Raw genomic sequence first — 20,735 nt, forward strand, 5'->3', positions numbered from 1 at the left:
GCACATCACCCAAGTTTCAGATGGGTTCGCTCCCAGCCCTGTCTGCAGATTGGATCTGTGACCTTCTACATGCAGAGCAGGTGCTCCATGACAGAGTTACAGCCCTTTCCCCAAATCAGCCCGAATGCAGTTCCCAGAGTTTCAGACTCTGATCTTTTATGGTAACTCAACATATTAAACCAATGAAGCTTTGCTTCCAAACTTTTGGGAAGCCTTCCTCAACTGGGTCCCCTCAATATGCTGTGGACTACAACTCCTGTCACAGCCAGGCTGCAATGGGACCTTTTTAAGCATGCAGTGGAATAGTTGCAACTCTAAACATATGTCCCCAAGCCCCTTCATATCCACTTGTCAGTACAGTAATTAAGGACTGGGCTTCTGTATCCTATGCCCTTTTAAAATGTGTTGGGGGGGGTTATTGACTTGTTTTTATTTTTATTATGTTTTATTATTTTGTGGTTTTATATTCTGATTTTATTCTGTGAACTGCCCTGAGGCCTGCGGCTATAGGGTAGTATATAAATTCAATAAATAATAACAATTATTATGGCAGAATGGTTGTGTCTCATGTCTTAAAATACTTGAACAGCATTCTAAAAAAATCCCCCCAAAAATCCCTAGTTCAAATCAAGAGTCCCCACCACCACCAATAGGACCTGATTTGGCAAATGGTAGTGGTAGACTAAATTCGGGAAAGGCCTCATGTGAAGGGCACTAGGAATATCCCAGGCTAGAGGGAGGAATTTATGTCTGCTCGGTCTTCAGGCAGCCTCATTGGGCAGATTCTCATTTCTTGTTGCTATGCTAGCCTCCTCATGATACTCCCAAATGTGTCAGGCCAGAGCTCCACCTCTAAAGTGCACGTGTGACATGTATGATAAGGAACTGGCTTTCATATTATTGTCTCTTGTTTCCAACAAAGGAATGTTCCAGGAATCTGCCCTTAACTTCCAGAATGTGATACTCCAGTAGGTAACTAGGTCAAAAAGAAGAGGGATCTTATGCAATTGGTCATACTTTAAAGTGAAGCTATGTAAGGTTGGCATACCAGTAGAGTTCTATGGCACCCATGGGACAGAAGAAAACCTCATGCCTCATCCACAAGCAGTAAAAATCAGTCAGGCATTCATTGCAACTGGGGCAAAATATTCACTCTGCATTTCCCTGTTACTGGAATCAGTGAGAAGGGGCTTGCAGGTTTAAGCTTATTTAATTACTATAATTACACACGTTGGGAGTATTATTTTGTAAATATTTGAGAACTGAAGAAGGCTTGTAAACTTATTTGCTCCATCTTGTATCTGCCAGCAGAAGCTGTGAGAAATCACTAAGAAGCCCATTTTTTGAGAGGCTAACATCCATTTTGAGGTGAGGGCAATTTCCTCTGAGACATGCTGTGGCCCAGAGATTCAGCAGCAGCAAATGGAACATCTGAGGAATGCAGGTAAATCTGAATATACCTTTGCCTCTTTCTAGAAATTCCTATTTCATTGTACTTTGTAAGTCACCTTGAGAACTTTGGTTAGTTGGTGGGTTTAAATACTCTCAAACAAACACACAACTTCTCACAATTTATCTCCCCCAAGCAGCAGTTTATTTTCTTTAATTCCAAAACACTTAATTTAGAAGTCTGGCATCTCATCATCCATCTTAACATGGGCTAACATTGACACTGCGCTGTCAGAATACACAGGCAACTGAACAGCCAAAGAATTTACAAAAAAAAAAAATCATGATTCTTCAAAACTGCAAAAAAAAGCTTACAAGTATCAAAATCAAAACCTCAAGATGCGTTGCCTGAAACCAAGTCTGTGCACATAAAGAGTGAAACACAGATTGTTATAGAACCTCACATTTTAAAATTGATGGACAGGACAATATCAGTTCACATCTGCTTAGAGCCACTTCCATGTTTTGCATGTATAAGATGTACTGCTGAACTGACACAATCCACTCCAAGCAGAAAATTTAAAGATTCAATTTCCGATCAATTCTCCTAAATCATTTTCACTCTTTTATTAACCCATATAATATGAATCAAATGAAACTAAAATGCCTCATTTTAAGTTTCTTCCTGCACAATATGCCACTATGATAAACAGGGCTGTTACACCATTTAGTCCAGCAATGCCCATGAAGCCCCATCTGAAGCAGCATCTGGCAGACCTCACAGCTGTGCCAACAATACATTTATGCTTAGCACTAAATACATAGTGTGATCGTGGCAAAGAAGTATTGGTGATGGTGATGAGGTGGTGGTTGATGGGAAGTCGTGATCTGGGGAGCTCTTCAATTGTTGCCTTCCCCTGCCTCCTCATCCTGCTGGTCACTTGTCCAGAGAGTGAGGTTGTCTCGAAGGAGCTGCATGATAAGTGTGGAGTCCTTGTAGGAATCCTCGTTGAGTGTGTCCAGCTCCGCAATGGCATCATCAAAGGCTTGTTTGGCTAGAAGGCAGGCCTGCTCAGGGGCATTCTGGATTTCATAGTAGAAGACAGAGAAGTTGAGTGCCAACCCCAACCTGATTGGGTGCGTGGGCTGCATGTGCTCTTTGCTGATTTCAAAGGCTTCTTTGTAGGCAGCCTCTGATGCTTCCACAACGCTGTTCTTCTTCTCACCTGCAGCGACTTCTGCCAAATAGCGGTAGTAATCACCTTTCATTTTCAGGTAGAAGACCTTGCTTTCATATTGAATGTCACTGCAGTTCTTGATCAAGAACTTGTCTAGCAGGGCCAAAACATCATTGCACACGGTCTCCAACTCCTTTTCAATCTTCTCCCTGTATGCTTTAACCTTTTCCAGCTTCTTCTCATTCCCATCAGCCATGGTTTTCTGCTCTATGCTGCTGATGACTCGCCAGGAAGATCGCCTGGCACCAACTACATTCTTATATGCTACAGACAGCAGGTTCCTGTCTTCATTTGAGAGGGGCTCATTCAGCTCGGTCACCTGCAAATGCACATAGAGATATTAAGACAACCTAGTTTTGGGGGCCAAATATACCATCCTCCAAACCATACTACATGTACAAGTTTCACCCATATCTATTTCAAAAGCCAAAAGACTCTCTGGGCCCTTATGGTTGCAGATAAACTAGTCTTTCAACATTGGAAGTTCCATTCAATTAATCCATAGGACAAAAGACCTCTCTATGCTCTCTGAACATGGAACACATGAACAACAGTTTTTCACCTCATCACCCATTTGGAGGTTTAAAGTAACTCTGCTTTGCATTGATGAACATAGTAAGGACACCATAGGAAGCGGACAATGATTCAAGTGTATCTCCACCCTTGAGCAGAAGCGGAAGGATTTTACATTATGTATTGAGAGGACAACATTCATATCATAAGCGCAAAGCAACATCAATAATAATGAGATTATAGGGCTGGAAAATTCTCTTGCACTTAAAATTAAGGTGTGGGTGACTAATAATTTATAATGTTTATTCCTGCACAGATCTGGCACCTTCAATTTTTATGCCTTCAAAAGAGGCTAGAATAGCAGCTGTGTTAGTTTGCTAAGAAATAAATAAATGACGTTAAAGAACAGCACCTAAGGCCCATCAAATTTACTGAGGCAGAGGATTTGTGGATGAGCCCTTTTTCAGTGATTGCTCATAAAAAACATAATCCTAGCACCTTGGAACACATATTCAGCCCCAGTTGATTCATCTTTCACGGGATGAGAAAAAGGATCCCTGCATTGCATAGAGTCACATCAGCTGAGAATCCAAAATGCAGCTATAACTTCCCTGAGTCTGTGACTGCTTAGGGAAGGAATGATCTGGCTACTAAGACAATGGAAACTGCCCTGCTGAAAACTAGAGCCAGCATGGAGTAGGAAGCAGGAGTAGAGCTACCCAGCACCCACTGTGAAAGTGTGGAAGGCAAATTAGCCAAAGTCATCCTGTTGTGGGAAGAGGATATTGCAACTTCCAAAAAGAAAAAAAATTAGAAGGGTTGAGTGCTATAAATCAGTGTTTCCCAACCAGTGTGCCTCCAGATGTTTTGGGACTACAACTCCCATCATTCCTAGCTAGCAAGACCAGTGGTCAGGAATGATGGGAGTTGTAGTCCCAAAACATATGGAGGCACACTGGTTGGGAAACACTGCTATAAATGACCAACTAAGGGAGGTGCAAACCTTACTCAGTATGAGACATAATTAATGCAACAATCAACCAGTTACAAATGTGCAAACCAAGAAGTAACGTCAGTTTTTCTACAACATTTAACTCAATTTGAAGAAGGAAATGAGGAAATTTTGTATACAAAAATGCATGTGAATTTCCTAAAGCTTTCATATAAAAAATTTAAAACATCTGTATTATTAAATTTTCATTTCCCATCTCCTAAATTACAGCTAATAAAATTCCCTATATAAGGAATCTGGAAATGAACAGAGTCCTCATCTTGGAAATGTAGATATGAACTCATTGTCTACGTCACAAGTTACGTGGCATGTGGCAGCCCTGTCCACTAACAGATAATTCTACTTCTGTCTCTAGTATAAATAGCTAGCCATATGTGTGTACAGGACCAGTGGAACACCCTGTACTAAAATCTAGCTCAGGCAAAAAAAAAAAAAAAGCAAAAAAAAGCAAAGCCCTGCTCCTTTTAGAGCACTGCAAAAGGCTCAATGACAAGCAACTAGTAACCTCATTGGAAGAATAATGCAATTTTTACCAAATTAAATTCCTTTACTCCTATTCACATTTATAACGCATTTCACCTTTCATTCTAACAGAATACTGCTCCACAGCTCCTTTACCACAGGGGTAAGAGTGAGGAACTAGTTTGACAGGAGCGGGTCTTAAGGGAATCTTGCCCCTGCCTGTTACTGTCCATTTGTCTTCTGAAAGGATAGATACAGCTTCACTTTCACAGTATGGCTCACTTCTTGCCTACTAAATGTAGGCAATATGGGTCACATTCAAGTAAATTGGGCAGCTCTCCACATAATGCTATGCATGCTTTCTTGAGACAAAAATCCTCACCATAAAGCAAGGATGTCTTAAGCTGAAAACCTTTTACTGAAGTTTGTACATGAGAACCAAACCTCTGCAAACCTGCTTACCATGGCAAGTGTGGTGGTGTTCTCTGATAAGCATGACACACAGCCAGCAATGCAAGCTAAAACCCAGAGACCATGGGGTAGGGAAGGGGCTTGCATACAAGACGGTGCTGGCTTTTGCACAATGCTGATAAGAATGTGCAGGTTCTCTATATTTCTCTTTGGAGTGGCAGCATGTTCTAATTCCACTGTTTATTAGGATCAGCATCTCAATTTCTCATGAAATGGGGAAGAATATGTAGCGGACAGCAATATAAGAGGAAATATAAATTCCCTTGTGAAACATCAACCAATATAATTTCAAATGGGAAAAATGTTCAAACCACACCCCACCACCAGCAAGATGATCCTGTTTAGACATGCAGAAAGCATTAAGGCTACCAGCATGGTTAAATATGGCTGCACCTGAACTAGTAGCACTGATTTCAGCAAGACACAATTCTAAATGGATGTCCTCACCCTAGAGTATCAAACCACGTTATACAATGTTGAATCTGTTCTAAAACCAATAATTAGTATACAGAATTGTGAAAGACTCCCATCACTTCTAGTCTCCAAAAAGATGAGGCCAGAGAAAGACAGAATCAAAGGAGCAGTTGAAAGGAATGATGCTATAACCATTTCAGTCCTACAATAATAGTTTAAGCCCATCACATAAATGAAAAATTATGCCAACAACAAAGATGACATTGCAAGGTACTGTATTTTGTAGAGTGAGACAAGCCATCCCTTCTATTAACAAACATGTAAGCCCCGCCCCCATTTTATATACTTCTCTAAGCACCTTGGCTCCAAAATCTAAATTTTGCCTGAAAATGTATTCCTCTGCAGAGGCTTAGACACCCAGGGCAAGCAAGGAGCAAGCACGTGCTGGCTGTCACCATTAACCCAAAGCACAGGGTGTTGACACCCTCTATGCAGCAGGCCAGAGACCTCTGGAGTATGTGCACACCCTGCTTCCTTGCAGTGCACCTAGTGATTCGCACTGCAGGTCCCTGGAGAGGGAAAGCAGGAAGCACTGGAGAATGATAGTGCAAACAACTAAGCCACACATTAAGATTAGGGACTTCCTCCCAAACCATGTATACAATGGACCCCTCTTGCACCCCCCAGACCTTTGCATTCATCACCCCATGACAGGAGCACTATCAATACCCTTTCCCTCCCTCGCATAACAGAGCCTATAAGAGAAATCCCTAGTGGAGGTTCTTTCTTTTACAGATAGCCTTAACTCCCCCTCCCCCAATGCTTCTCTTTCCTCCTCCTCCATTTATTTTATTTTTGCACTTGGTTTTAAAAGGGTCCCAAAGGAACCTACAGCTTGCCAACATTTGTGTTTTTCCTTCACAGCCTTCACATAGGAATGTTCTGTATGGTGCCCCTTGATATCAAGAGTCAGGGTGTCTAGTCATTTTAGTACATGTAAAGAATAACTCATGCAAATCTAGTGCAATTGACAACCTCCAGATTTAAGGCAGATGCCTTTGAAAGAGTCATTTCCTATATCTTTTGCCTTGGAACAGGTATCCACACTCTGATCTCTTTTCCCTCCGTTTCCTTTCTTTCCTCTCTTACTCTTAAGTAAGTTGCCCCACACTGCTTCAAGTGACATGGATGTTTTTTGCTCCCCTTTTTGTAGTAAACTGCATATTCAATTACTCTAAACACTGTCTTGAAGCTAATTCCCCCTCAGAAAACATGTTTGCTGTGATGTACTGCAACCCTTGGGTAAAGATCCTAACACATGTCATCCAGGTATGCATGTGCATTACTATACATGTGTAGTCATTCAGGAATCATGAAATTGCTCTTTTTATGGTGGGAACTTCAAAAGTAGGTCAAAAGCAGACAGGAATAAACAGCAATCCAACCCTACAAGATGCCCCAGAGCTGCACTATTTAAATGTCAGACTATTGCTCAGACTGACAAATGGATCTTGAAGCAAAAGTATCCAAGAGTAGCTATTTTAAAGACTGAATCCCCACTGCTACTGAAGCCTGCCTCAGAGCAGTAGGGTGTGCTTGTGATACAGTAGCTCAGGCTCAGAGTCAGCATGCGGCAAGACAGATGGGCAGAAACATAATCATCCAGCACTGCGACTACTGGTATCTCCAAGGTTGTGCAGAGGAAAGAATCTGAGGTAGAATCAAGAGTGTTAACAGCCAGGAAGTAGGGAGGAAGGGGTGAGTGTGCAAAATCCCCCTGCAAGCAAAAATGGGGAAACTGGGTAGTCATAAATACCATTCAGTCAGCATACTTTCATGGAAAACTCAATGCCAATGCATGAGGGGAAACCCTCCAAAGAATTCTGTCAATTGATTTTGGTCCCTTGGATTTGATGCTCACTAGGGTAATAAAGAAGAAAGTGAAGCAGATGCAAGATAGCAGAGTGAGGATGAATGCTTACCACCTGGGTCACAGAGAAGGAAACTGACATGCCCCGGATTTACATGCAATCTGGTATATTTTTTGGTGGGCCAAATAAAAAGAAGCCTGTCCAGTGGCAATAAGAAAAACAGACTTGTATAAGAATCATGTTATGTTATAGAAAACTATCAAAATTTAATTATATTTTAATCCTTTTTATGCTGCTGAATATTGAAATGACAACAACAAAAGGCAAAAATAATAATTCTGAACCAGTCATTTGGAAGGTTATTGAGGCAAGTACCATATAAATGCAAAATGGGGCTACTGGAAAGAAGGGAGATGGATAGCAGTATGGCCAAAAGGCCCTTTCTCCAAGTGGTTCAAGATGTTTTAGAAGCAGAGCCTCAAACTGAGGAACAAACTCTTAGGAAGCTCTCCAACAAAAGCCACATGAAATAGAACCCTTTGACAAACCTTGCAGAGAAGTGCTTCCCAGCAAGATCTGGCCCATGGCTCAAATTAGTCTCCATCCCACTCGAACAGTGCCCACATCCCTATTGCTCCACCTTGCCGCATGGCTTAGGGCTTGTCCTCGAGGCACACACAGACCTGCCAAACTGTTAAAGGGCACTCCCTTAGTGCACTACATACACCCACTCCATCGTTGACAATGCCCATGTCAGCTGATAAGCAGACAGGGAGGGAAATGATAAAATAATCTGACTAACCTCACCTCAAGAAAGCCACACACACTTCTGTCCTGCCTAGTCACAACATATGTGTGGTGTGGTGAGAAGACTAAAAGGGGCTAAAAGACCCTTCCCCTTTCCCAGCTCATTCCCAGAGGATGGAGACTAACAGGCAGCATGCTTTAGAAAGGAGTCTGGGAGGAGAGATCTGTTCACTGGCTAGAACCAGTTCATTATTTTACAGAAGATCCCCACCCACACCCCAACTTCTACTTTCAGAGGGAGGGCTGAGAGAGAGGGGGGGACCTAGACCAGGCCTGAGAGAAAGGGGCCACAGCAGCTAATTCAATGGATAGCACCCACCCCCTCTGAACTCCCCCTTCCTAGCTTCTTCCGAGCTCCAACTACAGAAAAGAAGCCTTCTCACCCCAAAAGGCTTCCACAATACCCTATTAAGATCACTTAATAGAAATAAAAGGGGGGCAGCCTCAGAATAACAAGAACCTAAAAGAGGCAGGTATCGCAAGGCATCCGCCTTAAGGGTTAGGGAGAAGGGAGGTGAGAAAGAGGGGGGAATACATTTGGAGCGAGGAGTCTTGGTCACCATCGCCGACCCCCTTTTCTCCTCCAGGGGGGCGGCCGCCATCCTCATCCTCCCCGTGGGTGGGTCTGGCGGTGGGTCAGCAGCGGCAGCCCCTTCTCCCTTCTTCTTCTTTGCTCCCCTCGCTCGGTCCACTCACCGCTTTCATGGCCGAAGCCATGTCGTCGTATCGCTCCGCCTGCTCGGCCAGGCGGGCTCGCTGCAGCAGCTGCTCGCGGTCGCTCATCGTCGTCGTTGTCCGGGGGCTGAGGCGGAGGCTTGAGGTGGCGGTGGGGTCGCTGGGCTGGGGCTGTGCGCGCCCTTCCGAGGCGAAGCTCCTTTCAGGGCCGGCCAAAGACAGAGGGAGGCTGAGGCGGCGGCAGCGGCGGCAGCGTCGCCTCAGAAGCAGCAGCAGCAGCAGCTCACCCTCCTTCGCCTCTTTTTTACCTCAGGCGAGAGAGAGCGCGCACTCTGTGACTGACTGGACCGACTGCCTGCTTCGCGCACGCGCACCTTCAAAAGTCTACTCCCTCGCTCTCGCGCGTGCGCGCTCCACACACCGGCCAGCGCCCGACAGAGACTGAACCCCCCCCCCACTCACTCACCCACCTACATACATACACAAGCTCACTGCATGACACTGTGCGCATGCGTCAGAGAGTAAAGCGCCGCCGCTCAAGGGAAAGGAGGGCAAGTTGGATTCCTTGCTGCGATATTACTGTATATATTTTTAAAAAAAGAAGTTGCGCGTGCGCACGCTTGACGAGGCATCCCCTTATCTTATAGTAAAAAAAAAAAAGCGGGGAAAGTGGGCGGAGCCAAGAAGACCGCAAGGGAAGGGAGGGGTTGCGGAGGGCGCGTGCCCGTGCATCAGTCCATCAGTCACGCGCATGAGCCGCGGCTGGCCCCGGCGTTCTATTTCTAGCTGACGTCATCGGCTATAAATAGCTCCGTTGCGCTGGACGCGGGAGTGCGCGGGGCGGGGAGAGGGAGCGGTAGAGGGGAGGCAGGAGCATGCGCGGTAGTCGTGCTGCATTGCAAAAGGGGTGGGCGGGCATTGCGGAGGGAGGCAGGGCGGAGGAGGAGGAGGGAGGCGTCCCACGAGGAGGGTTGTTAGATCTAGAGACTGACCTCCCCAACACCTCCCCCCAAAAAAATCTCTCCCTCGGCCGTGAAGCTCAGTGGTCTCTGTAACTCTCAGCCTGACCTACCTCGCAGGGTGGTTTTTCCGAGTGTGAAATTGGAGCGGGAAGAGCTCGCTGAAAGAAGCGTAGGATTTGAAATGTTCCCTTCCAAGTTTACTGGGAGGTGGGCTTTTTCGGGAGTGCCTTTTTACAGGACCCATTGTCTGTTCTCTTCTGCAAAGAGAAGCCCTTCCTTGCAAAGGTGGCAAGAGCTTTTCAGAGGGTAAACAAGCTTTGCCTTCCAGCTAGTTTGAACTAGGACTCCCACCTACCCCAGCCTGATGGGGCCTATAGTCCAAAACCTCTTGAGGACTAGAGGAAAAGTGAAGCGGTGTTTGTGACATTAAGGGCAGCAGGTTGGGAGGCAGATATTGGCCCTGGGCTCCATGTTCCCCCACGAGCCTGAGTGAAGTGACTTCCAAGCCTCCAACTCACCTCCGCCTGGCTTGCACACTTTTTTTCTCGTTTCATTTGCCGGGAAAGCATGACTTATTAATGCACAGCTTGTCTCTAAGTGCCCATTCCTCCTTCTCCCTGGCACTCAGACGTCGGGGCTGCAGCCTGAGCCAGGAGAAGAGTCACCCCCATCTGTTGCCATGGTTCAGGAGGAAGGGAGAAGATGGATATATTTGTCTCAGGTCGCTAAAGGCAAAGGAGGCAGACCAACCTATCCGCACAGAGCAGGACCAGGACTATGTGTGCAACATCAGCTCTCTGGTGGGACCAAGTCTGCACGTTCTTGTATATCGTCATTATAGGGGTTGTCTTTTGGAAGGGCTGTCCTCCACCCCCAGTTCTTTTTTTGCTAGAGGATGGGTTAAGGAGGAATGAGAGGAATCAGCCCCTTTTGGGGTTCCCCCCCTTTCCCATTTTCCCAATCCTCCACATCAGTTTACAATTTTTGCTCAAATCCTCAAATTCACAATTTCCACTAAAATAATCCATATATTAGTACAATCACATACAGGCATGCATTACTGTATTGTACACCTTTTTTGGAGAAATACACTGCAAAATAGTTTGCAATTATCATTTTCAAGTCCTCACAAAAATTTGTCAGCATTTTGGGGGGCATTTTGCCTAATACTGTATACTTTTTTGTTGTTGCAAATGATCTGCTGTAATAAAATGCATTTTTGTATGTCATTTCCTCTAACATATACCTTTTGTACACACGGTTGTTGGAGACCTAAATCCAGAGTACAAATTTCAAAGGACCCCCGCTTTTGGAGAATGAGAATTAGGTTTCCATTAAAATTGCACCCCCTAAAAAATTTTTAAGCAGGTTGAATACTGTTTCATTCATGTTTTCCCTGCTACATATGTCCTTAAGAAAATTTGCATGAATTCTCTGTGTCTCCAATTATAGGTTTGAAAGGAGGGTAATTAAAAAACAACAACACCTTTGCATAAAAATTTGCAGTGACTATTTTCTATGTGTAGGCATCTCTGGGCAAATTAAGGCGCGTGTGTGTCTCAGCAATATATTTTACAAGGCACCCAAGGCTAGTCCTAGCGAAGTTTTAAAAAATTAAGGGAAGGGAAAGGGCAAAATAATAATAATCCAGAGCTTAGTACAAAAGACACCCAGGCTCAGATCCCAACCAACAACAGCAACCACAATACCACCCATGCAAAGAGAGGCAGCCATTTTCAAAGAAATTTTATTTGTAATTATTCCTTTATAACTCAATGCAGGAGGCAATATCCCATTGAGAAACAGTTAAGATTGTGAAAATTACCAGAAAAATAAGAAATCAATGTAACTTTTTAAAAAAGAATGGAAATGGTTAATGAATATTTTACAAATAAATTGTAAACAGATAAGGATATGACAGGATTATTGCAATAACCTTCAGTTTCATAAGTGTACAGAATTAAACTAATTAGAGTGATTCTTTTCTTTTCTCAAGCGAACTTCTTTACATAGAACTTAAAGTAAATGTGTTAATATTTTAGATTCTTCCAGATCTCTCAAAGGGAATTTAATTCTGAATTTCGAATGTGATAATTTTACTAATTGAATTTAGAGATTAGACTTAGAAAGCTTTAACAACAGGTACGGTTGACACGCTTATCTTGGTCACAATAAAAGTACATAGTGGATTCAACAATCATTTTTAGGAAAACGTAACGTTTGGAGTAAATACCAGCCAATATTAGAACCTAAGACCCCCTGGTGGTTATCTCCACCAGAGGCCCTTGCAGTTAAAAAAATTGAATATGGATAACAAATGGCCAATCTATAAGCCACTCTTAGGGGTTTAACAAGGGCAAATAAAACTGAAGCCATAGGAAGAAATTAAAACATCGGTTATCTGGCTGGCTGTAATATCACCAATTAAAAAGTGCATTTGAGCAGGACTTAAAGGATTCAGTGAAGAAGAATCACAGTTATATTATTAAATATAATTGTTTTGTATTTGTATTTTGTATTATTAAATAACAAAAAAACCTACTATCCAAAGTACAGTATATGAATGGACATGAAGGAATGGGACATGAAGGACGAACAGGTAAAAGAATGCTTGATCAAACGGGCTAAGATATCAGACGAACAATATACATGGAACAGTGGGAAATACTGGTGCATGGAAATAAAGTTCACAGCATGCTATATGATTAGGGAGAATGATATGAAAATGCTCTATAGATGGTATCTAACACCATCCAAATTGGCTAAAATTTATAAATTTAAATCTAACCTGTATTGGAAATGTGAAAAAATGGAGGGGACAATGTATCATGCCTGGTGGAGATGCAAAAAGGTAAAACTCCTTTGGGATACAGTACATGAGGAAATAAAGATAATAAGAACCTCTAGAACCCAGAGGCTTATCTATTGGGCCTACTAGGGAAAGATATTCCAAAGGATAGGAAAACAATCTTCTTGTATGCCACGGCAGCAGCTAGAACGGTATTAGCAAGTAAATGGAAAAGTAAAGAAATCCCCTCAAAAGAGGAGTGGCTATGCAAAATGAGCGATTACATACAATTAGCAAAATTAACAGCAGCCATAAGGCTACAATCAAACCAAAGATTAAGGTTAGAATGGGAATGTTTTGAACAACATATGGAAAAACACTGTTCACAAAAAAGCATGTTGAGATGCATAGATTAAGGTAATAGAGTTATAAGCAGCTTATAAGAAGAATGATGTTCAAAAGGATATATCAGAAAATTTAGAAAGGAAATGCAATGCAAATACTCAATATAATTTACAATAGAAATTGGGATGGAGGGGAGGGGAGTCAAGGTGGGTGGAGGGTGTTGTGTTAGGTTATGCAAGGTCGTGCTAAGTAATTATATGTTAGTCTAGTCATGTCTTATGTACCCAATTTGTGTGTGGTTTTTTTTGTATTGTTGAGCTTTTTTTAAAAAAAAAAGTATATAATTAAAGTAGGTGAATAAAAAAGTTAATTTAGAATATGCAAGAAATATAAACATAATTTTAAGGGACCCCAGAAAGACGAAGAAGGAAGTCTTGAAACGTTTAAATGACTGTAAAACTATTGAAATGTATATAACTGAAAATTACAAAATAAAATAAAATAAAAGAGAAACAGTTAAGATGAAACTGCTGGCCCTCCAGATGTTGCTGTCCCATCAGCCCAAACCAGCAAGGCCAGCAATCCAGGATGATTCAAGATGTAGCCCAGAACATCTGGAGGGCCTCACATTTGAGTTAAGCAAATAAAACCCTCAATGGACCTTGTGATCTGGAATGCTGCTTAAAAAGTAAACAATTTGATAAAATTACTGCAAAGGCCATATAACAATCTTACATTTCTATGGTCTCTGGCATGTGTCAAATGCCCCTTCCTCTCTCTTGCCTCCAAAGAGACACAATTTCCATTATTTCAGCTCACAACAGAAGTTCCACAACAGGAAAGAGCGCAGAGTGGCTTGGGGCGTGCTAGCTGCTGGGCACACCATACACTGAAATTACATTATTTCCCCCAGGGAATCCTGGGAACTGTAGTTTACTCTTACAGCTACAATCTGGAACCTACAGTTCCAAAAATTCTTAAAGAAAGCCATGTATGTTGGTCTTGCTCTCCTCCTGTGAGGCTTGGAATACACCTCTGTCCAGGTGGAACCTCTGAAGGCAGCTAAGCAGATTCCCATCAATGAGCTCTGAAACTTGACAGCTTATCAAACGGTTGAAGCCTTCCTTTGCAAAATAGTTACAAGAAATCTTGGAGTCCTTAGCAGACCCCGATGTCAAAAGTGGTTCTGTTTAGACTATGAACCACCTGAAAAGAGTTCCCTGGCACTGTTTTCCACAGATGCAACGGATGACGAATGTGGGTCTTCGCAACTGCAGGACATAGTACTGGTATGTTTTGGATCCAGCACAAGGAGAGGCAGGAAAGGATCAGTGGAAGGCTTCTTAAAAAGTAAGATCTCCCCTCCATCACCGCCCTTTTCTTTTCACTTTCTAGAAGAAAAGGATGAGAAAATGGGGAAGGTAAGTATGCAAGCATGTTCAAAGGCCATCAGAAGAGCCTTGCCATTAATTTCTCCAACCCTCTTCTAAAGCCATCCAAGTTGATGGCCATCACTTCTTCGAGGACCCAATTCCAGAGTTTAGACTATACCCTGCGTGATGAAATCTGCTCCCCCTTTTCTCATTTCCTATGCTATCTTAGGGGCACCCCTTCCACAGATAACTCGTCCCCACGAAATTGTACAGCGGGCCCGTAGCTTAGCACTCACAACAGCCTCAAGCTTTGTTCTTTTAAAACTTGAGAAATGCCGCCCCTCGTTGCTTGACTTACGGGCCACTTTGCAAGATGGCAACCGCCTTGTGAAGTTGGCGGGCTCTGAACTCCTGGAGGGGCTGGATCTGTGTGATCCACCAGATTCACCTGGGCTGCGTGCCACGTGCCAATCCTCGGTGCTGCTGTTACCCCCAAGGAAATGGGGCACTGACAGCGGGCTCCCTTGCCACCTACTTGCCTGTTCTTCGTGATCCAGACATAGGGAGTGGCCCTTCCTGTGAGCCCCCAGCGTGGGAGGCAACTGCCCTAAGCTACCCAGCGCAGCCAACTTTCCTCGTTTTCCACCAGCCAACATGGCAAAAGGAGATGCCAGAGCCGCAATAAAGCAGCAGCAGCAGCCCAGAGTGCACAGAGTTAGCACATTCATTATTGATGTCCTTAAAAGCATTCCTGCTCTGCTAATGGCCGCTGAGAGGGCCACATTCCAAGATGAAGAAGAAGAAGAGTGCCGTCAGGTAGAACATGGACAGAAAGCCCTTTGGAGAAGGAGCAGCACCCCCACCGCCTGGATGAGTGGCGCAAGCCTCCTTCCAAGAAAGAAGATCCCACCTAAACATTAGCAAGAACTTCCTGACAGTAAGAGCTGTTCAGCAGTGGAATTTGCTACCAAGGAGTGTGGTGGAGTCTCCTTCTTTGGAGGTCTTTAAGCAGAGGCTTGACAGGCATATGTCAAGAATGCTTTGATGGTGTTTCCTGCTTGGCAGGGGGTTGGACTGGATGGCCCTTGTGGTCTCTTCCAACTCTATGATTCTAAGACTTTCTCTGACCTGACGGACCTGGAGGCATCCTGGTACAACCTGCATTGGAGCAATCCCCCCCCCCCCATCCAGCTGGTTATCTGAATACTTATAAACCACACTTCCATATAAAATATCTGTAAGGTGGACAAAAAAACACAGTACTGTATATAAAGACACCTCAACAGCACATCTTTTGATTGTTGCTTTTAAAGAGTTACTTTTACTGATTATTTTAGTGTCTTATTCTCTTTGTAAACCATTTAAAAAAACATTAAGTGGTGTATACATTTTTTTACAAAGTAAAAAAAAAAAACATTCTCAGAAGCTTAGGAGTATACCCTCTCTTTGGCCTAGGCTAGGCAATTTCCAGTTCCCCAGTTGTACTCTCTGCAAAAGAAAAGTTGAGTCTTATTCCTGCCTCCATAAATTGGCAAACTGATTCTCGCAGGGATGCAGATGCTGTGAGGAGGGACCCTCCCCCCCAAGTACCTGCCAGTCTTGCCAGGCCCCAAGGGGGTTGCCGGAGAGCTTGAAAAGCTTTCCTGCTTGATGGCTCTTGGTTCCACTTCAGCAGGGCTGTGAACCACTTCACCTTTTTGGTCCATGCGTGGCCTCTTCTGTGGGGAACAAGGAACCATTAATCTCCGCAACAACCCTGTGAGGTAGGCATGTCAGGCTGAGAATGACTGCCCCAAGGTTAACCAGTGAGTTTCATGGCCGAGTGGGGATTTGAACCCATGTCTCCCAGGTCCTAGTGCCATAACTGGTTCTCGTTCTCTCTTTCTCTGTGTATGTGTGCAAGAGAGAGAAAGATAAGAGAGATGATTCTAAGTTCTTGCACTGTGAAAAAAAGGGAGAAAATCTTATTTCTATCTGCTTTCTTCACACCATGCTTGAACGCCTAGTTTTTAAAAAAACCATTTAAACTAAAATCTAGTAAATTAGACTGTGGCTCTGAAGACGGAAATTGCCTACAGAATTATCTGAATGAAGCATGGCCCTTGAAACTACTGTTTTTATAATTTAAAATGTGGTTTGTTTGGTTCCCTTTTTATTTTAAATTGGTACTAGGAAGGGCCAGACAGGAACAAAAGCACAGGCACCAGCAAGCAATAGAATTCTGGCCTTGGGTTCAAATCTCAGCTTCTGACAAATTATTTGGTAGGAAGGAACAGCACCAAGGTGGTTTGTTTTATACTACTGTAGTACAATCAGGAAATAAGGGGGCGGAGGGACAAAACTTTCTCAGGTGTGAGAAATGAGACAACCCCCTGAAGGAAAAGTTACAAAAATTCTTATAACACTGACCATTACCATGGCTAAAAGGATTCTCTAGCCTAGAGTCTAGGGCAGGGGTAGGCAACCTAAGGCCTGTGGGCCGGATGCGGCCCAATCGCCTTCGAATCAGCGTGTTTTTACATGAGTAGAATGTGTCCTTTTATTTAAAACTAGTGGATTTTAGCCCGTTTAAAAACGGGCGCTAGAGGAAGCGGCCTGCCGGGACTGGCTTGGCGGTGGCGGGTCTTCCCGCCACCACCAAGCCAGTTCGCAGCGGGGGCTTTTCGCCGTTTGCCTTCCCCTGAGGGGGAGGCAAACGGCGAAAAACCCCGCCGCGCCGCAATTCGGCTCCGGGACTGGCTTGGCGGTGACGGGTCTTCCCGCCACCGCCAAGCCAGTCCGCAGCGGGGGGTTTTCGCCGTTTGCCTTCCCCTGGGGGAGGCAAACGGCGAAAAACCCCGCCGCGCCGCAAATCGGCTCCGGGATTGGCTTGGCGGTGGCGGGTCTTCCCGCCACCGCCAAGCCAGTCCGCAGCGGGGGCTTTTCGCCGTTTGCCTTCCCTCGAGGGGGAGGCAAACGGCGAAAAACCCCGCCGCGCCGCAATTCGGCTCCGGGACTGGCTTGGCGGCGGCGGGAAAAAGGGGAGGAATTCCTCCCCTTCTTCCCGCCGCTGCCAAGCCAAAGCGGGCCTCCCTCCGCGCCCGCTGCCGCTTCGGCTTCCTCAGGTTCCCCGAGGAAGCGCCGTCCCATGCCGGAGGTGTGCGGCAAGGCTGCCGGGGGGGGGAGCGCTTCTCTCCCCCGCCGCCTCACCGCGCACCTCCAGCATGAGACTGGGCTTCGGAGCGGCGGTTGGCGGAGCGGCAGTTGGCTGTTCCCTGTGTCCCGAGAGCACGGGTCCAATCCCTGTGTCCCTGGTTGTCCCTCCGTCCAATCCCTGTGTCTCTGGGGGACATGCGCAGTACCCCAGGGACACACGGGACATCTGGACGCAGGGACAACATGGACATTATTATATAGGATGCATATAGAATGTGTCCTTTCATTTAAAATGCATCTCTGGGTTATTTGTGGGGTCTGCCTGCTGTTTTTAAATGAGTAGAATGTGTGCTTTTAATTGAAATGCATCTCTGGGTTATTTGTGGGGCATAGGAATTCGTTCATTTTTTTCCGCCAAAATATAGTCTGGCCCACCAAATGGTCTGAGGGACGGCTGAAAAAGGTTGCTGACCCCTTGTGTCTAGGGTCTCTAGCCAGCTCCTCTCTGTATTCCACCTGCAAATTGCAGTCTCCAAATTGGGGAAAAGATGAGGTTTTCATATAAAATCACACCTCTCAATCATGACCTCTCAGTTAGTTTACTCTTGTGGTGGTGATGAACAGAGGGCAGAGAATCAGGTGTGCCACTCCGGGCCCCTTGAAGGGAAAAGGTGGGGGTATAAATCCGGTAAACACAAATAACTCCACCCGTTCCTGGCTGGCAACTCACCAGCGGCTCCCGTTTCTCTTATAAGCAAGCAGCCTTCCCCGCACGCCGGGCTCATTCCCCCGCACTTGCCGAGAAAGACGCAGGACCAGCCCCGCCCCAAGGCAGGACCCGAGCGTGTGGGCAGGGTCGCTCAGCCCGTTTGCAATCGGAAAGGTGGTGGGGGGTGTCGGAGCGCACGTTGCAAGGCCAAGGGCGGGCGGGCAGGCGAGCGGGCAGCGGCTTTGAGGTTGGGGGGGGGGTTCTCCTAGGGGTACAGCTAAGGGGGCAGCAGAAGGTCCTTTTAAAGGTGCTGACTTCTACCCAGTTCTTTATTTGCTACAGAGGCCTCGGCTCCGAAAATCTATGCCGATTGATCTTTTCGTTTCTGTAACACCTTTAAAAATATCTCTAAGCGGTGTACAAAAAATAAGAATGAAGCGACAACAGGCGGCTTAAACAAAGACATCGCAAAATTACAGTTACATGCAGTACAAATTCAGGTAGGTGGCCGTGTTGTTCTGACGCAGTCGAAATAAATAAAATTAGAAAATTGTCCAGTAGCACCTCAGAGACCAACTAAGTTTGTTCTGTGTATATTGTATAAGCTTTCATGTGCATGCACACTTCAGATGCAGTACGAAGTTACTACCGTAATGCATATGAGACAATAAAATCCATTTTCCTTCTGATACACCCTCCCCCCACTCAGCCTCTGGGATCTCACACAGGGTCCAGAAAACACTCAACTCACCTACAAAAGGGCTCCACAAGAGTTGCTGTGCCTGGAAAAAGCCAACGTCTAGTGACTCTCATGCAAGACTCGCTATTTTATGGGCAGCCTCCCCCACCCCACCCCAGGTGGATGGTTTTCTCAGGCGGCCCACAGCTGTGTTCCATTCAGCTGCACCCAGTTCCAGCTGCAGCATGTTTGTTGGGAGTTTCCCTGGTGTTTCAAAGGTTGGGAAAAGGGTCCACTCACAGCTGTTAATCATGCTCTTTCCTCTCCTCCTACTGCAGCTGCTTATGTCCCTGAGCCACAAAATAAATGGGGATTCCCTATATTGTGTATCCCCATAATCAGTGGACTACCCCACTTAAGCCACAACAATGAAATTATCTGATTTTCCCACACACACACTGCAAAATGCTCATAAATGCATGAGAGCAACATATAACAATATATATAACTAGTCTCATTCAGCCCGTTAAGAAAACGGGCGCTAGAGGTGCGACGGGGCCGCGGCCTTCCCTCCCTTTCTGCGCTTGGCTGCGGGGCGCGCCGGGAACACAATTAAACAAAGCGCTCTCCCGTCGTGTCCCGCGGCCGAGCGCAGAGAGGGAGGGAAGGCCACGGCCCCGCCACTCCTCCCACGGGCCAGGTAGGGTTGTCAGGAGGCGGCGGCGGCAGACCAATATGGCGGCATCGGGCTCCAGGGCCGCAGCCCGTGGCGGCGGCGGGAGCCGGACCGGGCTCCCGCCGCGGCGGCCCCGGAGCCCAATGCCGCCATCTTGGTCCGCCGCCACAGGGGAACAGGAGGCAGAGGGTTGAGGGGGGGGAGAGAGAGCACGTGTGTACGTCTCGCCTCTTCGTCCAGTCCCTGTGTCCGTGGGGCACATGCGCATTAGCGCAAACCCAGGGACACAGGGAATACTGGACGCAGAGACACAGGGACTTTATTATATAGGATAAGTGAGTGGGGGCCCAATTGGCAACATATCCCATGCAGCCCAGTGTTTCCTGTCTATGCATGGTACCACTCTGAGGTTTTCTGCAGTCAAATGGTATGGTATATAAAGCAGATCAGATGTCAACAGACAGAGCTAGTTGGTGACCTGTGAACTGTGAGACAAGGGTTCGAATCCCCACTCAGCCATGTAGGTCAGTGTTTGATCTTGGGCCAGACACTCACTCTTAGCCTAGCTTACCTCCCAGGGTTGTTGTGAGGATAAAATGGGAAGTTGGAGAACCATGTCTGTGTACCCCCTGAGCTGCTTGGAGGAAAAGGTGAGCTATAAATGTAATCATCATCAACTGGAGAGCAAAACACATCGCTTTGAGTAGCCCGGTTGCATTTTGAAAGCTCCATGGGGGCTGGAGCACTTTTTGTGGTTTTGAAAAGCCTTTGTCTGTAGAGAGGGAACTTGCAGAAAGGCTCTCCCCTCCAAACCTTCAACCTCATTAGGAAGTGAACCGACTCCCTACCCCACAAAAGGGATTTCTTAAAAGCAATAAATAGGAGAGAGGAATCCAGTCTCTCTGCACACACCTTTCCGAGCAGAAGATTCTTGGAAGCCAGCCACACATCCCTGCATGGCAGGGCAACTGTCCACTTTGAAGGAAAAGGCTGAGTAACACAAGTCAGGCAAGGATTAGGCTCGGTGATGTGAGAATGCAGCTCTATCATCACTCATGCATAATTGCTGAGTCCCAGGTAGTTTTGGGAATGTGAGGAAATGGATCTACTCAATTTTTGGACATGCACTGACGCAGAAAGATGAGGTGCACTCTCTCCTCCAGTTTTGCTTATCTAGCTTCATGGAATCATGTTGGAAAGGTCCCCAATCCAATTT

The 20,735-nt window shown here is 45.6% G+C and overlaps 1 protein-coding gene and 1 long non-coding RNA gene across 2 annotated transcripts; both read right to left on the minus strand.

Moving 5' to 3' along the window:
• Positions 1-1,571: 1,571 nt before the first annotated feature.
• On the minus strand, positions 1,572-9,220 carry YWHAH (tyrosine 3-monooxygenase/tryptophan 5-monooxygenase activation protein eta). Its single transcript, XM_035098758.3, has 2 exons — positions 8,874-9,220; positions 1,572-2,946 (listed from the first exon to the last, which is right to left on the minus strand). Exons 1-2 carry the CDS (start codon positions 8,958-8,960, stop codon positions 2,290-2,292), a joined length of 744 nt encoding a protein of 247 aa, XP_034954649.1. The 5' UTR covers positions 8,961-9,220; the 3' UTR covers positions 1,572-2,289.
• A 4,167-nt stretch (positions 9,221-13,387) lies between these two features.
• LOC118076353 (uncharacterized) lies at positions 13,388-19,100 on the minus strand. The gene is made up of 3 exons (XR_004691487.3): positions 18,916-19,100; positions 15,911-16,038; positions 13,388-14,338 (listed from the first exon to the last, which is right to left on the minus strand). It is a non-coding gene; the product is annotated as an uncharacterized LOC118076353 (long non-coding RNA).
• Between the last annotated feature and the right edge of the window lie 1,635 nt (positions 19,101-20,735).

The sequence above is a fragment of the Zootoca vivipara genome, chromosome 16 (assembly GCF_965207765.1).
Source record: "Zootoca vivipara chromosome 16, rZooViv2.hap1.1, whole genome shotgun sequence".
NCBI lineage: Eukaryota > Metazoa > Chordata > Lepidosauria > Squamata > Lacertidae > Zootoca > Zootoca vivipara.

Excerpts from the sequence above, each read along its gene's own strand:
- YWHAH (XM_035098758.3), bottom strand. The coding sequence starts at position 8,960 with ATGAGCGACCGCGAGCAGCTGCTGCAGCGAGCCCGCCTGGCCGAGCAG. Across the intron at positions 2,947-8,873 it reads TGGCTTCGGCCATGAAAGCG|GTGACCGAGCTGAATGAGCC; the intron begins GTGAGTGGACCG and ends GTGCATTTGCAG.